This window comes from Mustela erminea, chromosome 16 (assembly GCF_009829155.1).
Source record: "Mustela erminea isolate mMusErm1 chromosome 16, mMusErm1.Pri, whole genome shotgun sequence".
In the NCBI taxonomy this organism is placed as follows: Eukaryota; Metazoa; Chordata; class Mammalia; order Carnivora; family Mustelidae; genus Mustela; species Mustela erminea.
In genome coordinates this window covers 918,095-936,613 of record NC_045629.1, presented here as the reverse complement: position 1 = coordinate 936,613, position 18,519 = coordinate 918,095, and the positions used below count along the sequence as shown (strand labels likewise).

At 38.8% G+C, this 18,519-nt stretch overlaps 1 protein-coding gene across 7 annotated transcripts in view; it reads left to right on the top strand.

Annotated features, from left to right (window-relative positions):
* Positions 1-18,519, top strand: part of PRKDC (protein kinase, DNA-activated, catalytic subunit) — a 243,636-nt gene that overhangs the window by 165,678 nt on the left and 59,439 nt on the right. For all 7 annotated transcript variants that reach the window (XM_032316858.1, XM_032316859.1, XM_032316857.1 and 4 more), the window contains 6 exons: positions 579-786; positions 2,439-2,628; positions 3,755-3,970; positions 8,905-9,017; positions 10,999-11,130; positions 13,667-13,846. In XM_032316858.1, coding sequence (XP_032172749.1) covers positions 579-786; positions 2,439-2,628; positions 3,755-3,970; positions 8,905-9,017; positions 10,999-11,130; positions 13,667-13,846 — 1,039 coding nt within the window. The remainder of the gene's footprint in view (positions 1-578; positions 787-2,438; positions 2,629-3,754; positions 3,971-8,904; positions 9,018-10,998; positions 11,131-13,666; positions 13,847-18,519) is intronic.

Sequence of the window (18,519 nt, the reverse complement as noted above, 5' to 3'; positions counted from 1 at the left end):
AATACATATAATTTCTTAAGGTGTTTTCTCAATTTCCAGATAGTTAATATTATATACTCATAATTGAAGATTCCCCAGGCAGTAGAGATGAGAAAAAAATCATCCAGTTTTGGGGCACCTGGGTGGCTCAGTGGGTTAATTCTCTGCCTTCGGTGCAGGTCATGGTCTCAGGGTCCTGGAATCGAGCCCCACATCGGGCTCTGCTCAGCAGAGGCCTGCTTCTGCTTCTCCCTCCCGCCACCCCCCCCACCAGCCTCTCTGCCTGCCTTTGATCTCTCTCTCTGTCAAATAAATAAATAAAATCTTAAAAGAAAAAAAGATCCTTAAAAAAAAATCTTCCAGTTTTTCACCTCACCTCTTGTTAAATATGCTAAGGTTTTGGAATATTCCCTTCCTTCAATGCATACTATTGCTCATAACTCAGATTAAACTCCTTATACAATTTTGGATGTGGTTTTCCTCTATGTTAAGTTTTATAGTGATGACAGACTGCCTTCTCCACATGACACAATGTGTAGGACTTTCTTTCTTATTTGCCAATATCTGAGAAATATGCTTCTTTCCTCTCTGCTTTTCAGATTAATTATTCGAAATTTCTGGAGCCATGAGACTAGATTACCTTCAAATATCTTGGACCGACTGTTGGCACTAAATTCCTTATATTCTCCAAAGATAGAAATGCACTTTTTAAGTTTAGCAACAGATTTTCTGCTTGAAATGACCAGCATGAGCCCAGATTATCCAAACCCTGTGTTTGAGCATCCTCTGTCAGAATGCGAATTTCAGGTGAAGTACTTATCTCTGTAATAATAAATTTTATAAGCTTTTCCTGTCTTTTTGTCAACATTTGCTAAGAGTTAAACTGGCTTTTATTGAGATATTAATGATGTATGACATTAGTTTCAGGTATACAACATAATGATTTGATATTTGTTTGTATTGTGAGATGATTACCACAGTAAGCCTAGTTAACATCCATCACCACATAGTTACAAATATTTTTTCCTTGTGATGAGAATTTTTAACATCTATTCTCTTAGCAACTTTCAAATATATAATACAGTATTATTAACTGTAGTTACCATGCTATGCATTTTACCTCCATGACTTACTTATTTTTTAACTGGAAGTTTATACCTTTTGACCCCCTTCACCCATGTTCCCTCCTCCTGCCACCCCTCCTCCCTGTCCTCTGTCTCTGGCAGTCACCAGTTTGTTCTCTGTATCTTTTTCAGTTCAATTTGTTTTGTTTTGGTGTTGTTAGATTCCACATGTAAGTGAGATCATGTGGTATTTGCCTTTCTCTGTCTAACATATTTCGCTTAGCATAATGCCCTCAAGGTCCATCCATGTTATCAAAGATGGCAAATTTCCTTCTTTTTTATGATTCAATAATATTCCATTGCATATGTGTGTACACACACACACATCACATCTTCTTTATCCATTCTTCCATTGATAGACACTGAAGTTGCTTCCATTTCTTGGTTATTATGAAAATTGCTGCAGTGAACATAGAGGTGCATATATCTCTTTGAGTTAGTGTTTTGTTTCTTTTGGATAAATACCCAGAATTAGAATAGCTAGATCATATTGTATTTCTAATTTTAATATTTTGAGGACCTCTGTACTGTTTTCCTTAGTGTTTGCATCAATTTATATTCTCACCAATAGTGCTTGAGGGTTTCCTCTTCTCCACATCCTTGCCAACAGTTGTCATTTCTTGTCTTTTTGATGAGAGCCACCTGACACATGTGAGGTGATGTCTCATTGTGATTTCGTTCTGTGTTTCTCTGATGATTAGTTGTACTGGGCTTCTTATTTTACTTGGATTACACGTTCCTTTCTGAAACACATTTGTTTTAGCCTCATATGCTCACACTCTCTTGAAATGCTCACACTTGTTCCCCTTTCAGCCTCCACTTAGATTTTCCTTTCTCCGTAATGCCATCCTCCTCCCCATCCATTTGGTAGACACTGAGTTTGCCTCTTCTCCTGGCAGCCTTAACAACCTGTGATGATTTACATTTTTACACATGTGCTCACTTCGTATCTGCTAGCCTGGCTAGCTTAGCCTGACTGTTTTGCTTGCGCTTCTCCTGTGACTTTCTTAGTGTTGAGCACATAGTGGGACTTTGGAAGGAGCTGAGCCCTTCAGCTTGTTAGTGTTGTGGTGCCACCACTAGGTGTGGCATTGAGCCATTTAATGCAGAATGTGAAGGAGGAGAAATACAGTTTTTCCTCCCCCAATACTAATCACTATTTCTAGATGACAAATATTTAGTTAAAATGTTTAAATTCGGAAAGTTTCTTCAGCTGTTTTCCATAGAGATACATGAAATTATGTATTTACTGATAGTAGCAATGAATTTTAATAAAAATATTTCAGTGTTGCTAAAGAAGGACCATTATTTCATTTGGAACTCTCTTACATGTAGGAATATACCATTGATTCTGACTGGCGTTTCCGAAGTACTATTTTCACTCCAATGTTTATTGAGACTCAGGCCTCCCAAAGTGCTCTGCAGACCCGGACCCAGGAGGGATCCCTCCCATTTCAAGGGGTGATGGCTAGGCAGATACGGGCCACCCAACAACAGTATGACTTCACACCTACACAAACTGCAGGTAACTATCACACCTGAACACCTGCCTGCTCTGCACAAGGCAATATGATCTGTGGAAGTAGCTTCCACTACAAGAACATTGACTGTAAGAGAAGTGAAACAATAATAGAAAAAAGTGGTAAGAACCACAGAAAAGATAGGTCAGTCAAAGGAGAAAAGCATTGGGATTCCAAGAGTCATCAAATTCTTTGAGTTGGAACAGGGAAGGCAGGGGAGGGATGTTGGGGACCTGGTGTTTAAAGGATATGGAGTTCCTGTTTAAGATGATTGAATATGCTCTGGAGATGAATTGTGATGATTGCCCAACAGTGTGACACCATAGTTCTGTACACTTTACATGATTAAAATAGTTAATTTGGTGTTCTCTAAATTTTAACACAGTAAAAAACAAAAATAAAAAAGGACTGTTCTTGACTAGAAAAAAACAAAAGTAACAGTACATGTATGTTTTGGTTTGGTTTCACATTTTAAACCCCTTATCTCAAAAGCCAAGTACTGAAGAGCTAAATCAAAATCATTTACTGTGTTTATAGTTTATTAAACTTCTCTTTCCTGAATTGTTCAGAGAAGTACAAGTTATAGAGTAAAATACCTAAATTATTTCATATAAACATTTCAGATGTTTTTCCTTTATGTAAATTTTTTCATGTTTCATTGTTTCTAGAAGTAGAAATGATTTGAATAATTACCATGAATATTTTATGACATTATATTAGAAGTCATGAATCTGGAATGAATGAATGAATGAATCTGGAGATACCAGGTGTCATTACTATAATGATCACAGTGGCTTGAAGGAGCAGATGTGGTGTTTCCTGCTTCACAAATGAGGACACAGGCTCAAACACCTGAGCTGCCTCTGATCACTCACTAGTAACCTAGCAGTAAACTGCCTATTGTCTTTCTGCTGTGATGTGGCTGTCTCCCTGGAGGAGTTGTCCCCAGTGACAATGGCAGGGGATTATGTGGAGGCCCCAGGTGCCACAGAATAATGCATCCCTTGTCACACACAGTGTGTCTGGCAGTTGGCAGTGCTCCACCAGGTGCAGTGGTGGGGTGGGGTGGTCTTGGCAGGGTTGGGCAGTGTTAAGCATGCTGTGACATGCTCTGGTCGTGCCTGTTTGTAGATGGCAGAAGCTCCTTTAATTGGCTGACTGGGAGCAGTATTGACCCACTGATGGATTATACAGTCTCCTCATCATCGGATTCCTCATCTTCCTCCTTGCTGTTTGCCCACAAGAGGAGTGAAAAGTTCCAGAGAGCACCCTTGAAGTCAGTGGGACCTGATTTTGGGAAAAAAAGGCTGGGCCTTCCAGGAGATGAGGTGGATAACAAAACAAAAGGTAAAGTAAGCTTGCTGAAATGTACTTAAAATACGTTAATGCAGAGACTTAGATAAAGAAAAGTGCATTTCTGACTGCATTCACATTTCCATGTAACCTTATAAGTCCATTAAAATTTTTTTTAATTTTTTATTTTTTTATTAACATATAATGTATTATTAGCCCCAGGGGTACAGGTCTGTGAATCGTCAGATGTACACACTTCACAGCACTCACCATAGCACACACCTTCCCCAATGTCCATAACCCAACCACCCTCTGTCCCCACCCCCCAGCAACCCTCCCTTTGTTTTGTGAGATTAAGAATCTCTTATGGTTTGTCTCCCTTCTGATCCCATCTTGTTTCATTTTTTTCTTCCCTACCCCCCAAGCCCCTCACCTTGCTTCTCACATCAGGGAGATCCATATGATAATTGTCTTTCTCTGATTGACTTATTTCGCTCAGCATAATATCCTCTAGTTCCATCCACGTCGTCGCAAATGGCAAGATTTCATTTCTTTTAATAAGCCCATTAAAATTTAATTTGGATGCTCCAGGATGGCTCAGCATATAACTCTTATTCTTGGGGTCATGTGTTTGAGCCCCATGTTGGGGGTAGCGCTTACTTAAAAATATAAAATTTAATTCAATAAATATTCAGTACTTACCATGTTGAAAGCCTAGTTTCAGGTGTTCCAGAAAAGCATTGAGTAAATTGGACTCATTCCATTCATTTAGTGACTTTCTGAGCATCAGGGCTTGGTAAAGGCAACAGGTCGGTGATCTTGAAGGTGAAGCAGAATTAGTAAGTCTCAGAGAGAAAAAATGAGAGAGTGCCAGGAAGGACCTGGGGAAAAGGCCGACTTTGGGACTAGCCTCTGGAGGCTAGGGGTGTGGGAAGGGGGAGGGTAAACAAAGAATGAGGCAGGGAGTATGGAGTGGATTTGGGAAGTGGAGGGGACCCAGATCAGCTTAAGATTGTTTAAGGACTTCACAGACCTATACCCCTGGGGCAAATAATATATTATATGTTAATAAAAATAATTAATTTTAAAAAGAGATTGTTTAAGGACTGGTAGGCCTTGTAACGGTGTAGCCTATGGGACATACCCACAGGGAGTAAAGAGCAGACAGCTGGGGATGTGAGCCTGGTGCTTTAGGAGGCAACCAGGACTTTCTGCAGTGTTCCCTGGATGACCTACTGGGGGATCTGCATGGAGCAGCATCTGAGCCTGAGGAGGCCCTGGTGGCAAAGGCAACAGGCACCTCTGATCCCACCACACATCCAGTGTCCTGGTAGGGAAGATGAGGGGAGATGTGTCACGGAGGCTGCAGGGAAGTGCAGGCAGAGCTCAAAGACCAGTGCTGGCTGAAAGGGTGTAACTCAGCTTTTTATGAGAATGGCAACTCTGGAAGTGAGTGAAAGCCCAGAGGAAGAAAATGGAGAAAGTAAAGGTCCTAACAGAACCTTGGAGAAATTCCAACCATTTGAATTTAGATATAAAGAAATAAAATTAAGAGCAAGAATAAATTTCTTTTACTCTTATTTATTTTTTATTAAGTTTTTTAATTCCAGTATAGTTAATGTACAGTGTTATATGAGTTTCAGATGTACAATAATATAGTGATTCAGCAGTTTTATACATCATTACTCAATGCTCATCATGATAAGTGTACCCTTAATGTGCTTCACCTACCTCACTCATCCCCCAACCCAACTCCCCTCAGATATAATTTATTTTATTTTATTTTTAAGTAATCTCTATACCCAATGTGGGGCTCAAACTCACAACCCTGAGATCAGGAGTTGCACACTGTGCTGACTGAACCAGCCAGGTGCCCCTGATACGCTTTATTTTAAATGAGTAAGGGTAAATTCCTTTAGGAACTAAACACATACATGAAATACTTTCCTCATTTCCAACCACTCTTTTTCACATTTATGTCACAAATCTGTGGCCGTACATAATTCTGTGAATTTTATGTAGATGACGTAAATCTAGCTTTCTTTTGCTCACCATTCTAGGTTTCTGCTCTGTCTGTTCTGCCCCCTGCTTGGTTGCCTCCCACCAGTCTTTCTTTTATATCCTCTTCCTCTGCTGTTTCTCTGCCAGACTGTCATCTGGCCAAAGTGCATGGTTCTCTGTCCTTCTGTAACTGACAATGAAAACTCTGAAGTTAAAACGCAGTCCCTGTTACTTTCCCATGGCTCATTAAGTGTCTTGCTGACCTCAAACCCATGGCACATAATCCTCCCACAGGGTTGTTGAGATGGGCATTTGGGGCAGCCTGCAGTCCATTTAATGCATGATGATTGCCCATGACCCACTCTACTGAAAGGGGAGGAGGCTCAGAAAACAAAGGGGCATGGCTGAGGATCGCAGCATAGTCCACAACTCAAACTGTTGGACAGTTTTTCCCAGTTGAGCAGTCTTCATTGACTTTGTATAGAAATTAAGGAGGATAAGAGGTAAAACCTAACTTTTAAACCCTTTTCCTTAAAAGTTTTATATATGAATTTGAAATAACTCATGGAACTGAGGCAAAATGAATACTGTTAGCTATCCATTTTAATTTGGTTAATATATTTGAATCTCCCCTTGTAGATATAAAATATTTCCCACACTCTCCGTCTTCTTTGTGGGTTATGTATTTTCTTGCCTAAAGAGGAATATTGGGAAGTTCGTAATTTATGGTGAATTAATCCTTACTGTGATATTATCATTGGCATTTAAAAATGAAATTGTAACCTAATTAAAATATCACTTTTCAACTATTTTAATTCTTCATTACAGTTTCCTTTAGTTATTTGTTATTAGGGTAATACATACAAGTAGTTTGAAGAGTCAAATACTTTGCCAAAGCTTTCTAGAAGAAATAGCAACCCTCCATACCCATTCCCCAGATTCCAGACGCAACCACTTACACCCTTCTGTACCTCCAGTATTGCTACCCTACCTTTTTTTTTCTTTCAATATTTGTTATTCTCTTTTGCTTGCGTTATGGACATTGAGGATCTGGCTCCTTCTTGTCCCTCACACACACTCGCAATGAATTCTTCCTGTGTAGTTTCCTCTTATTTTGACTGCATAAATATTATATCTGTTCAAAGTATAGTGCTACTATGATTATTTTGTATTTCTTGTATAATAATTTTTTCTGGGCATTAATAATTATTTTGGTTTAGATTTCTGCATATTATTACTTGATTTCCTTTGAGTTGTACCATTGTCTTTTACTGTGTCCCAGTACATAAATGTTTTATCTTTTTTTTTTTTTTTTAAAGATTTTATTTATTTATTTGACAGACAGAAATCACAAGTAGACGGAGAGGCAGGCAGAGAGAGAGAGAGAGGGAAGCAGGCTCCATGCTGAGCAGAGAGCCCGATGCGGGCCTCGATCCCAGGACCCTGAGATCATGACCTGAGCAGAAGGCAGCGGCTTAACCCACTGAGCCACCCAGGCGCCCCTAAATGTTTTATCTTAAATGAAATCTCTCCTGGCGCTTTTGAGCCACGCTGTTCCAGGCTACTGCTCTTGGGGTGTCTGCTCAGCTGTGGTTCAGAGACCACCTCTTCATCCTGAGGGTCTTTTCACCTCTCTTGGATCCGATTCTTCTTTGGCTTGTTTCATCTTTCTGATGAAGCACTTCTTCATGTAGCTTCCTGAGAAAGGGAGTCAGAAGCCCTAAGCTGTTTTTGATGCTTTGATGGCAGTCACACCTGCTGGGTATTTTAGCTATAGAATTTTGAGTGTGAACTCATCAGGGTTCCCTAGTACCCAAGGTTGGGTTGGGAAACCTACTGGCATTCATTTTATTGACTCTTTGTTAAGAATTGGTTCTTTGTTAAGAATTGGCAGAACATCTTAGGATCCTTTCTTTTAAATAAATTTTAGGAAATTTCACAAAAAGGTCCTTTAAAGCATGCAGGTCTGTTAGTCCATTTTTCTGGGCATAGGAGGGCCCTTTCAGACTGCTAATGCATTTTCCAGTTTTGCAGTATTTTTTCTTGGATGATTTTGTTGATGATTTCCTCGTATCAGTTTTCTTTTTGGAATACAGACTTTATCAGCTCTTATAATTTTCTTGTTTTTCATCCTTTTTCCTTTGTATTCTGGGAAATCACTTTAACCTATCTTCTAACCTTTACTTTTAAGTTATATTTTTGGTTTCTGTGAACTTTTTATGTTCTCTGAATGCCCTTCCAGCATTTGGTCCACTGTTGGAATTTCTGCTTTTGTCTTTTTAATAAATGATAATATTTTGAAAATTTTTTCCCCTGGAAGGACTGCTTTCAACAGTTGCTCTTTCCTTATTTTTTTCATTTCTGTCTTTCATGTTTGAAGCTTTCCTCAAAATGTCTGGTGACTTGGCTTTTCACTTATATTCCCAGATGAGGCACCAAAAAGGCATTTGGAATAACTACAGGCTGGCAGGCCAGGGTGCCAGTACTCTAGAGGCCAAGCACGACCAGGCAGCTCCAGGTTCCAAAAGCCCTTGTGGTCACTCATGGTGTAGTTGCTGTGCTTGCAGCCATGTCAGCCCTGTGCACCCATGGGCCCTATGTCCTCTCCCAGGCTCGGCACCTGCAGCACTAGGGACAGTGCTTCCTAAGCACATCTCCTGCTGCAGCCTCCCTTTCCTCCCTTCCCATGGACATGCCTGCTGCTGCCAGGTCCTGCCCCTTCAAGGTCTTGTCAGCTGTCCTTGTTTGTTTCTGTTCTCTGTATGGTGGCCCTGGGGTTGGGCTGGGTTGGTTACAGCTTTCTGTTCTCTAGTTTCCAAAACTGGTTAGTGGTCTTCTATGCTGTTCTCTGTTCTTCATAGACTCATGTCATTGCAACAAAAGTAAGGAAATAATTATACTTTCTATTTCAGGCAATTCTAGAAAGGAGGTGAAGTCAACTGCAAATGTCAAATTGACCATCTGTAACAAACCTTTATATTCTTCAGGTATAGACAATCGGACAGAAATATTAAGATTACGCAGGCGATTTATAAAGGACCAAGAAAAGCTCAGTTTGATTTATGCCAGAAAAGGTATTGCTGAACAAAAACGAGAGAAGGTTTGTATCTATTTTGAGAATTTGAGTGGTCAGAAATATTTTTTTTATATCAACGGATATATACTAAGGAAATAAGATTCTTGTCAGATATTTATTGCATGACAAAATTACAGAACCAGCAGTATATGAGTTAAAGTTACTTATGAACCAAAGATAATTCCTCTGACTAATGTAGATGTAAAGGACAGTGGTGACTCACTAATGAGGTCATGGGAATCTTGGAATGGGGCATGTGTGTGTAGTCCCTTGAATCTGAGGTTTGTTGTGGCTCATGGGCACTACCAGGACCTCATCCCTGCCCCTTATCTCAGACTCTCACTGCAGCTTGGCTTTGTTCTTCTCTGTGTACAGCTTGGCTTTCTCCATGTGGTAGAGACACAGCCTCCAATAATTCCTGAATTATCTTACAACTTTAGCTGCTGGGAAGGATTAGCCATAATCTTGCCCCACTTTGGGTCTGGGGCCACTGTGGAACCACATTACAACCAGCTGTTCTCTGGGGTACCTGGATGAAGAGGGAATGGTGAGCCCAGAGGAAAGGATGAGCAGGCCAGATGGATGGTCCAGGGTTATCTGCCAAAAGCAGTGACCTAGTACGGCATGAATTAAACATTTCTCAAAATGTGGAAATAATGGAAGAATTTGTTCAGCAAAGCTTCGGTATTACTTAAAAACCAGTAATTATGACAAAATTTTCAAGAAAGACAAGACTGTATGTTTAAAAAAAAAACAACTGAGTTTATTTTAATTCAGTTTAAATCTTCAGTCACTTAATTAACTTGCAAATCTGAGTATGAAGAAATTGAATGGTTCCACTATATCTTCTGTGGAAAGAAAATGGACATTTCATCTCTCTTGTCTGTGTAAGAACAGCTATTCTCTTGAAGGCAAGGGTCCAAAATCAGTGTCTCAAAGTCCTCCCATGCTTCTTCTCACTGGCCCCACCACACATGGAGAGCGTTCTTCTTTGCCCACTCAGAAGTAGCCATGAGCTACTAATTAAGCCTGAAACCTAACTAGGTGTGCCTGAAGGAAATAAAAAGCAGAATATGAACAGAAGGAAAAGATAAAACCAGGATTGCTGGATAGAAATCAGAGTGGGATATTTTGTTTTGATACAAATAAAGTCCTTTAATAAATGTAGAATGGCCTGCTGTGTGAGGCCATACATTCCCTCTGACACAGGTGTTCTCATCTGAAGCGGCTGACCTCTCAGTAAGAATGGCATCAGAAGTCCATGCGCTTTATTTGTTGGGAGCATTGTGCTCAGTGGCAGGCACTGCGCTCAATGCTAATGGTATAGAGGTGAATATGATATAAACATTCATGGAGCTACAACCCAGTGTGTACAACAGAACCAAAAAAATGAATGAGTTAAGATTATAGTGTGCAGTTGGAGATTAACCAAGTTATGCCCATGTGGGGAAGATTGTTAAAGTGAGAAAGCAAGCCCCTTTGAAAATGATATCTGAGGTGGGAACCAAATGATGAGAGAAAAACTGTGAAAAGACACTCTAGGCAGAGATGAACAGGTCCCACAGCCCTGTGTGGTGGAGAGTCGGGGTGACTCAAAAGCATGTGCAAGGCCAGCGTGGCCTAAGCAGGTGAGCAGGGTCAGGAAGAGCTGGGCTGTGATGATATCACTGGGCCTGTTAGCCAAGGGTTTTTTAAGAGGAATTAAGGGGAAGAAATGAAATATGGCTTTAAAAAATTCTAATTCAAGTTCTCTGAGTTTATAAATATTCACATTATTTTGTGATAAATGTTTAATCATACTGCTCATTTGATAGTAATTTTTATTTTGGATTTATTGTCTACCATAGACTGGTAAAGTGTAGGGACCAAACCATTTTGGGTAAAATTTATCATCAAATTCACCTTTATGTTAAAGATAAGTACTGACTGATCGTTTCATAGTTCATGCACTACAAATTTTTTCAATAAGAATTCTAATCTTCTTTCTTGGTTCTAATGATTATAGGAGATAAAGAGTGAGTTAAAAATGAAGCACGATGCCCAAGTCATTTTATATAGGAGTTACCGTCAAGGAGACCTTCCTGACATTCAGATTAAATACAGTAGCCTGATCACCCCCTTGCAAGCTGTGGCCCAGGTTGGTCCTTGAATGCTTTATTTTTCTATTGACTGATAAAAACTATTTATCAGTTCCGGGGGCTACCGTATGCTACACTGAGGTGTTGTGGCATACCACTGTGTGTGTGTGTGGCATAATGCTAGATGCTGAAATATGCTATATATTGTGTAAATTTTCCAAAACTTATATTGCTTATAATAATGTTATATCTGCATAGTCTTTTTTACTCTTTTTTAAGCTTTTTATTTAATCTAAATAAATATAGATTAACAGGAATTTGCAAAAATAGTACATAGTCCCATATACTCTTTTTTTTTTTTTTAAGATTTTATTTATTTATTTGACAGAGAGAAATCACAAGTAGATGGAGAGGCAGGCAGAGAGAGAGAGGGAAGCAGGCTCCCTGCTGAGCAGAGAGCCCGATGCGGGCCTGGATCCCAGGACCCTGAGATCATGACCTGAGCCGAAGGCAGCGGCTTAACCCACTGAGCCACCCAGGCGCCCCCCATATACTCTTTATCTGGCTTTCCCCACTGGTGGTATCTTATTTAACCATTTATGTTGATCTAGAAATTGACATTGGAACAACAGTGTTACCTGGACTGGTCATAACCATTTTTTCCCTCATGTGTGTGTGTGTGTGTGAGAGAGAGAGAGAGAGAGAGATTGATTCTGTGCAATTGTAGCATATGTACTGATTTATGTAACTACTATCACAGAAGAGCCCTTGAGTGTTATAGAGTGCTTTCACATTTCTTTCATTAGATTGTCCCAGTAATTTCGTGACATAAAGGCAGTTTTTTAGACACATTTACAGATGAAGAACTGAAGGTTAGCAAAGAATGGATAATTTGGTTCAAACTTTGTATTCTTGCTGGGTGTGAAACTAAGACAACCCCCCCGCTTTGTTTTGATTCCTGGCCTAGTGCTTTTCTTCACCCCCATTATTTCCCAGTTTTTCTAGTGCTTTGCACATAATATTCACATCACTGCCTCAGAAATGATGCTGCCGCCTACTCTCCTAGGCATGGTTTGCATCTTCCCATGTTGGATAGGTATGTGGTGTGTACTAATGATAGCAGGTTACAAGCCTGATACTGCTGAGACCCATGTCCCAAGTCAGATCATCTCTTTGGTGCTTAGAAAATATTGAGATGGTGAATATTGTTTTGAAAAAACGTGACTACATTTTTTCTGTTCTTTGAAAAGGAATATGTGTCCTTATATTTCTCAAATTCCAAATACTTTATTCAACAAGTGCTATATATGGAGCAGTTCCTTCTGGATGTCTGCTCTAAGCACTGAGGTGCAGCTGTGAACAAAACAGACAAGGCCTTCTCTGCTGTCCAGGGGCTCCTCTTCTTCAACATGAGTATTGCACGCTAGAGAACTGAAGAGGAGCCTGTAAACGAGTCATTATAGCACATGTCCAGTGACAACATTCTGTTGCTCTGAAAACATTCTTTAGCTTAAGCACCATTGTATCATAATAGAAGAAGCATTTGGAACTCCCTGGGAAGTGAGGGAATTTGTGCATAAGACTCAAGATTTGGGTTGTAGACATGGGAACCTGTCTGCTGCAAGTTAAGTGAAAAAAGTTATCGAACAGATACCGTATGAGAGAGTGTGTGTTGTAGTAAAAGAACAACCCATGGCAGTGACTATCTTCATGTAGTATAATTGGGTTATTTTCTTTTTTGCTAATTTATATTTTCTGAAATTTTTTATAGCAACCATATAACTTTTATAAAGCAAATAAATTACAAAATAAAGAACAAATCAAGAACTTTTTATTCAGACACAGTTTTTACCAAGCAAAATAGTGTTCAGGTCTTATTAATTCATGCATTCATGCCTTCCTTTAAAAAATACAGACACTGCATGCTAGGGACTGTTCTTAGTACTGGTGTCACAGGCACCAGTTCTTGTAGTCATGGAGTATGAGGGTTAAAGCCATGAAAGATCAGGTAGCATTCTGTTAGAGTTGAATACACCAAACATTAAAAGCACAAAAATGGTTACTGATGGTTTTAACAGTTTAAATGGTCGTATTGATGGGACTTTGAAGTTTTAAATTGGCATTTTATTTAAGCTTATCAGCTATCTTTAGCTTTATGATGATACTAATGTAAAGATAGTACTTAAAAATCTCATTTAATCTTTCTTGAAGATCTTATCAATTACTGCAGTGGTCACTTGATGTGCTTTAACTTGGCTAATCCTTACCACAGCCCTGAGATGTGTTCTGTTATCCCTACTTTAATGAAATATCTGAAGGTCCAGACTCACCCATGAGTTAAGCTCTGTGGCTACATATGTGATTAAGCCAGCTTACATTATTTCTGGGTCCAAAATCCATGATACCACAAGTATATTTGGTTAAATTTCAAACACTAGCCAGTCAATGCCTGTTAAAACTTTCTAAACAGAATTGAGATGTAAATTAGATATGTTTGCAGAAATTTGTGTTTTCAAATAAAGCTCTGATAGTATTAGTGAATTGTAGCATTTTTACTTCAGATCCTAACTTGTCTTTGTTTTGGGTATTTTACAGAGAGACCCAATAATTGCAAAAGAGCTCTTTGGCAGCTTGTTTTCTGGAATTATAAAAGAGATGGATAAATACAAGACCAAGTCTGAGAAAAACAACATTACTCAAAAGTTGCTACAGGACTTTAATCATTTTCTTAACAGCACTTTCTCTTTCTTTCCACCTTTTGTCTCTTGTATCCAGGTAAGAGTCTATACATGCTTCATAAATATGCATTATCTACTTTCCCATCAAAAGACTGTGTCATAATAACTTAATTTGTTTCACAAACTGAAGCACAAGGTGTTTGAGTATATATACTCTGTATGGTTGGTTACCTCTTCCCAGAAGGGTTGTTGTGATTTGATTGTATTTTTTTTTTTTTAAACAAGCATATAGGGATGTCTGACCCTTGGTTTCAGCTCAGGTCATGATCTCAGGGTCCTAGGATCAAGCCCCACAACAGGCTCTAGGCTCAGTGGGGAGTCTGCTTGAGAATTCCGTCTCCCCCTCCCCTAACTTGTGCCTGCTCTCTTTTTCTCTCTCTCTCTCTAAAGTAAATGGATGAGTCTTTATTAAAAAAACAATAACAACAAAAACAAGAAACCCAAAAACCCCAAATTTATATTTGACTGAATAATTAGAAATCAGCCTTGGTATAAAAATGTTCTGATTTTGGGTGCCTGGGTGGCTGAGTGGGTTAAAGCCTCTGCCTTTGACTCAGGTCATGATCCCAGGGTCCTGAGATCGAGCCCTGCATCTGGCTCTGTGCTCAGCAGGGAGCCTTCTTCCCCCTCTCTCTGCCTGCTTCTCTGTCTACTTGTGATCTCTTTTTCTCTGTCAAATAAATAAATAAAATCTTTTTAAAAAAATGTTCTGATCAATAAGTCAATCCCTTCAGTAATTTGGTTAAGTCCTGCATGTTGTTAGTTGTTTTTGCTTATATACTGTTTCACCAGATTATTTCCTGCCTCCTGATTGCCTTCAACAGATTTTGATCGAGCATATTCCTGACTTTCTAAGTGGTGGGGATGGTGAGTGATGCAAAGAGGCACAAATCTCTACTTTCCTGGAATTACAATGGACAACAAACAATAAACAGAAGAATATAGAAGATAGCATGAAGTAGTCTTAAGTGTCACAGAACTTGAGTAGTACAGAAACAACAGTGTAATGTAGAGTAGTAATGAAGCAGGGAGGGAGACATCCTCTTGAACAGAGTGATACCACAGGGTGGTACCATGATAGATATTTAGATGGAATGGTCAGAGAAGGCCTTCTAAGGCAGTACAGTTTGAGCATATATAGACATAGTTTCAGTTACTACTTAAAACGTGCTTTCTGGAAGGTTACATTTTCATGTAAGAAAGGTTTCCTTTGCCATTTAAAACATGGATCATTACAAAGTCCCTAGTAAACTGTTTCAGTTCATTTTAGTATTTTTAAATTTTTTTATTTAAATTAGATTTAATTAACATATAGGGTATTGTTAATTTCAGAGGTAGGATTTAGTGATTCATCAGTTGCATATAACACCCATGCTCATCCCATCAAGTGCCCTCCTTAATGCCTATCAACCGGTTACCCCATCCATCCCACCCACCTCTCCTCCAGCAACCCTCAGTTTATTTCCTATAGTTACGTGTCTCTTATGGATGGTTTGTTTTCCTCTTTGTTTTCATCTTATTTTTATTTTTCCTTCCCTTCCCCATGTTCTTCTGTTTTTATATTTATTAAATTCCACATATGAGTGAAATCATATATGACCTTATTTTGCTAAAGTTCCATCCATGTCATTGCAAATGGCAAGATTTCATTCTTTTTGATGCCTGAGTACTATTCCATTGTATATATATATATACCACACCTTCTTTATCCATTCATCTGTCTATAGACATCTGGCTCCTTCAATATTCTGGCTATTGTGGACATTGCTGCTATAAACATTGAGATGTAGGTGCCCCTTCAAATCACTGTTTGTATCCTTTGGATAGTGCTATTAATTGCTGGGTTGTAGTGTGGCTCTATTTCTAAATTCTCAAGAAACCTCCCTGCTGTTTTCCAGAGTGACTGTGCCAGTTTGCATTCTAACCAATAGTGTAAGAGGGTTCCTATTCCTCAGCATCCTCACCAACATCTGTGTTTCCTGAGTTGTTCATTTTGGCCACTCTGACAGGTGTGACGTTGAATCACATTGTAGTTTTGATTTTTATTTCCCTGATGCCAAGTGACATGCATTTTCTCATGGGTCTGTTGGCCATTTGTATGTCTTCTTTGGAAAAGTGTCTGTTCATGTCTTCTGCCCATTTCTTCACTGGAGTTTTGGTTTTTTGGGTGTTGAGTTCGGTTAAGTTTTTTATAGGTTTTGGATACTGACCCTTTATCTGATAAGACATCTGCAAATATCTTCTCCCATTCTGTAGCTTACCTTAGTTTTGTTGACTGTATCCTTCACTGTGTTAAAGTTTTCTATCTTGATGAAGTCCCAGTATGTCATTTTTGCTTTTGTTTCGCTTGCCTTTGAAGACATGTCTAGTAAGAAGTTGCTGCAGCTGAGGTCAAAAAGTTACTGCTTGTGTTCTCCTCTAGGATTTTCATGGATTCCTGTCTCACATTTAGGTCTTTCATCCATTTGAGTCTACTCTTGTGTATAGTGTAAGAAAGTGGTCCAGTTTCATCCTTCTGCATGTTGCTGTCCAATTCTCCCAACACCATTTGTTGAAGGTATTATCATTTTTCCATTGAATAGTCTTTCCTGCTTTGTTGAAGATTAGTTCACCATAGAGTTGAGATTCCATTTCTGGGTTCTCTATTTTATTCCATTGGTCTATGTGTCTTGTTTTTATACCAGTACCATACTGTCTTGATGATGACAATTTTGTACTGTAGCTTGAAATCTGGAATTGTGATGCCTCCAGCTTTGCTTTTCTTTTTCAACATTGCCTTGGCTATTCAGGATTAAATTTTAGGACTGTTTGTTCCAGTTCTGTGAAAAAAGTTGATGATATTTTGATAGGGATTGCATTAATGTGTAGATTGCTTTGGGTAGCGTAGATATTTTAACAATGTTTGTTCTTCCTATTCATGAACATGGAGCATTTTTCCATATCTTTGTGTCTTCATCAATTTCGTTCATGAGTATTCTATAGTTTTCAGAATACAGATCCTTTGCCTCTTTGGTTAGGTTTATTCCTAGGTATCTTATGGTTTTTGGTACAATTGTAAATGGGATTGATTCCCTGATTTCTATTTCTTTTTCATCCTTGTTAGTGTCTAGAAATGCAACTGGCTTCTGGGCATTGATTTAATATCCTGGGACTTTGCTGAATTTCTGTATCAGTTATAGCAATTTTTTTGGTAGAATCGTCTGGGTTTTCTACAGAGTATCATGTCATCTGCAAAGACTGAAAGTTTGACTACTTCTTTGCTGATTTAATGCTCTTTATTTCTTTTTGTTGTCTGATTGCTGTAGCCAGGACTTCAGTACTATGTTGAACAATTGTAGTGAGAGCGGACATCCCTGTCGTGTTCCTGACCTTAAGGAAAAGCTCTCAGTTTTTCCCCCACTGAGGATGATATTTACTGTGGATCTTTTGTATATTATGTATATGTATGTATATGTATATCTTTTATGATATTAAGATATGTTTCCTCTCTAGCTACATGGCAGAGAGTTTTTATGAAGAAAGGATGCTGTATTTTGTTAAATGCTTTCTCTGCATCAATTGAAGGATCATATGGTTTTTGTCCCTTTTTTTATTGATGAAGTATATCACCTTAATTGATTTGTGGATGTTGAACCACCCCTGCAGCTCAGGAATAAATCCCACTTGGTTGTGGTGAATAATCCTTTTGATGTATTGTAGGATCCTATTAGCTAGTATCAGTGAGAATTTTTGCATCCATGTTCATCAGGGATATTGTTCTGTAATTCTCCTTTTCAGTGGGGTCTTTGTCTGGTTTTGGGATCAAGGTAATGCTGGCCTCATATAATGAGTTTGGAAGTTTTCCTTCCATTTTGTTTTTTGGAACAACTTCAGAATAGGTGTTAATTTCTTAAATGTTTGGTAGAATTCCACTGGGAGGCCATCTGGCCCTGGACTCTTGTTGTTGGGAGGTTTTGGATTACTGATTCAATTTCTTTGCTGGTTATGGGTCTGTTCAGGTTTTCTATGTCTTCCTATTTCAGTTTTAGGAGTTTATATGTTTCTAGGAATGCATCCATTTCTTCCAGATTGCCTAATTTCTTGGTATATAATTCCTCGTGATATTCTCATAATTGCTTGTATTTATTCAGTGTTGTGATCTCTTATCTTTCATTCATGATTTTATTGATTTGGGTCCTTTCTCTATTCTTTTTGATAAGTTGGGCTAGGGGTTTTTCAATCTTACTAATTCTTTCAAAGAACTAGCTCCTAGTTTTGTTGATCTGTTCTGTTTTTTGTTTTTTGTTTTTTTAATTTCTATATCATGGATTTCTGCTCTAATTTGTATTATTTCTCTTCTGCTGGATCTAGGTTTTATTTGTTGTTCTTTACCCAGCTCCTTTAGGTGTAAGGTTAGGATATATATTTGAGACCTTTCTTGCTTCTTGATACTTCCCTCCTAGGAAGGCCTTTGCTGCATCCTAAAGATTCTGAACTATTATATTTTTATTTTCATATGCTTCCATATATTTTTAAAAATTCTATTTGGGGCACCTGGGTGGCTCAGTGGGTTAAGCCTCTGCCTTCGGTTCAGGTCATGATCTCAGGGTCCTGGGATCGAGCCCCACATAGGCTCTGTGCTTGGTGGGGAGCCTGAGATAGAGGCTCTCTATCTGCCTGCCTCTCTGCCTACTTCTGCCTACTTCTGATTTCTCTGTCTGTCAAATAAAT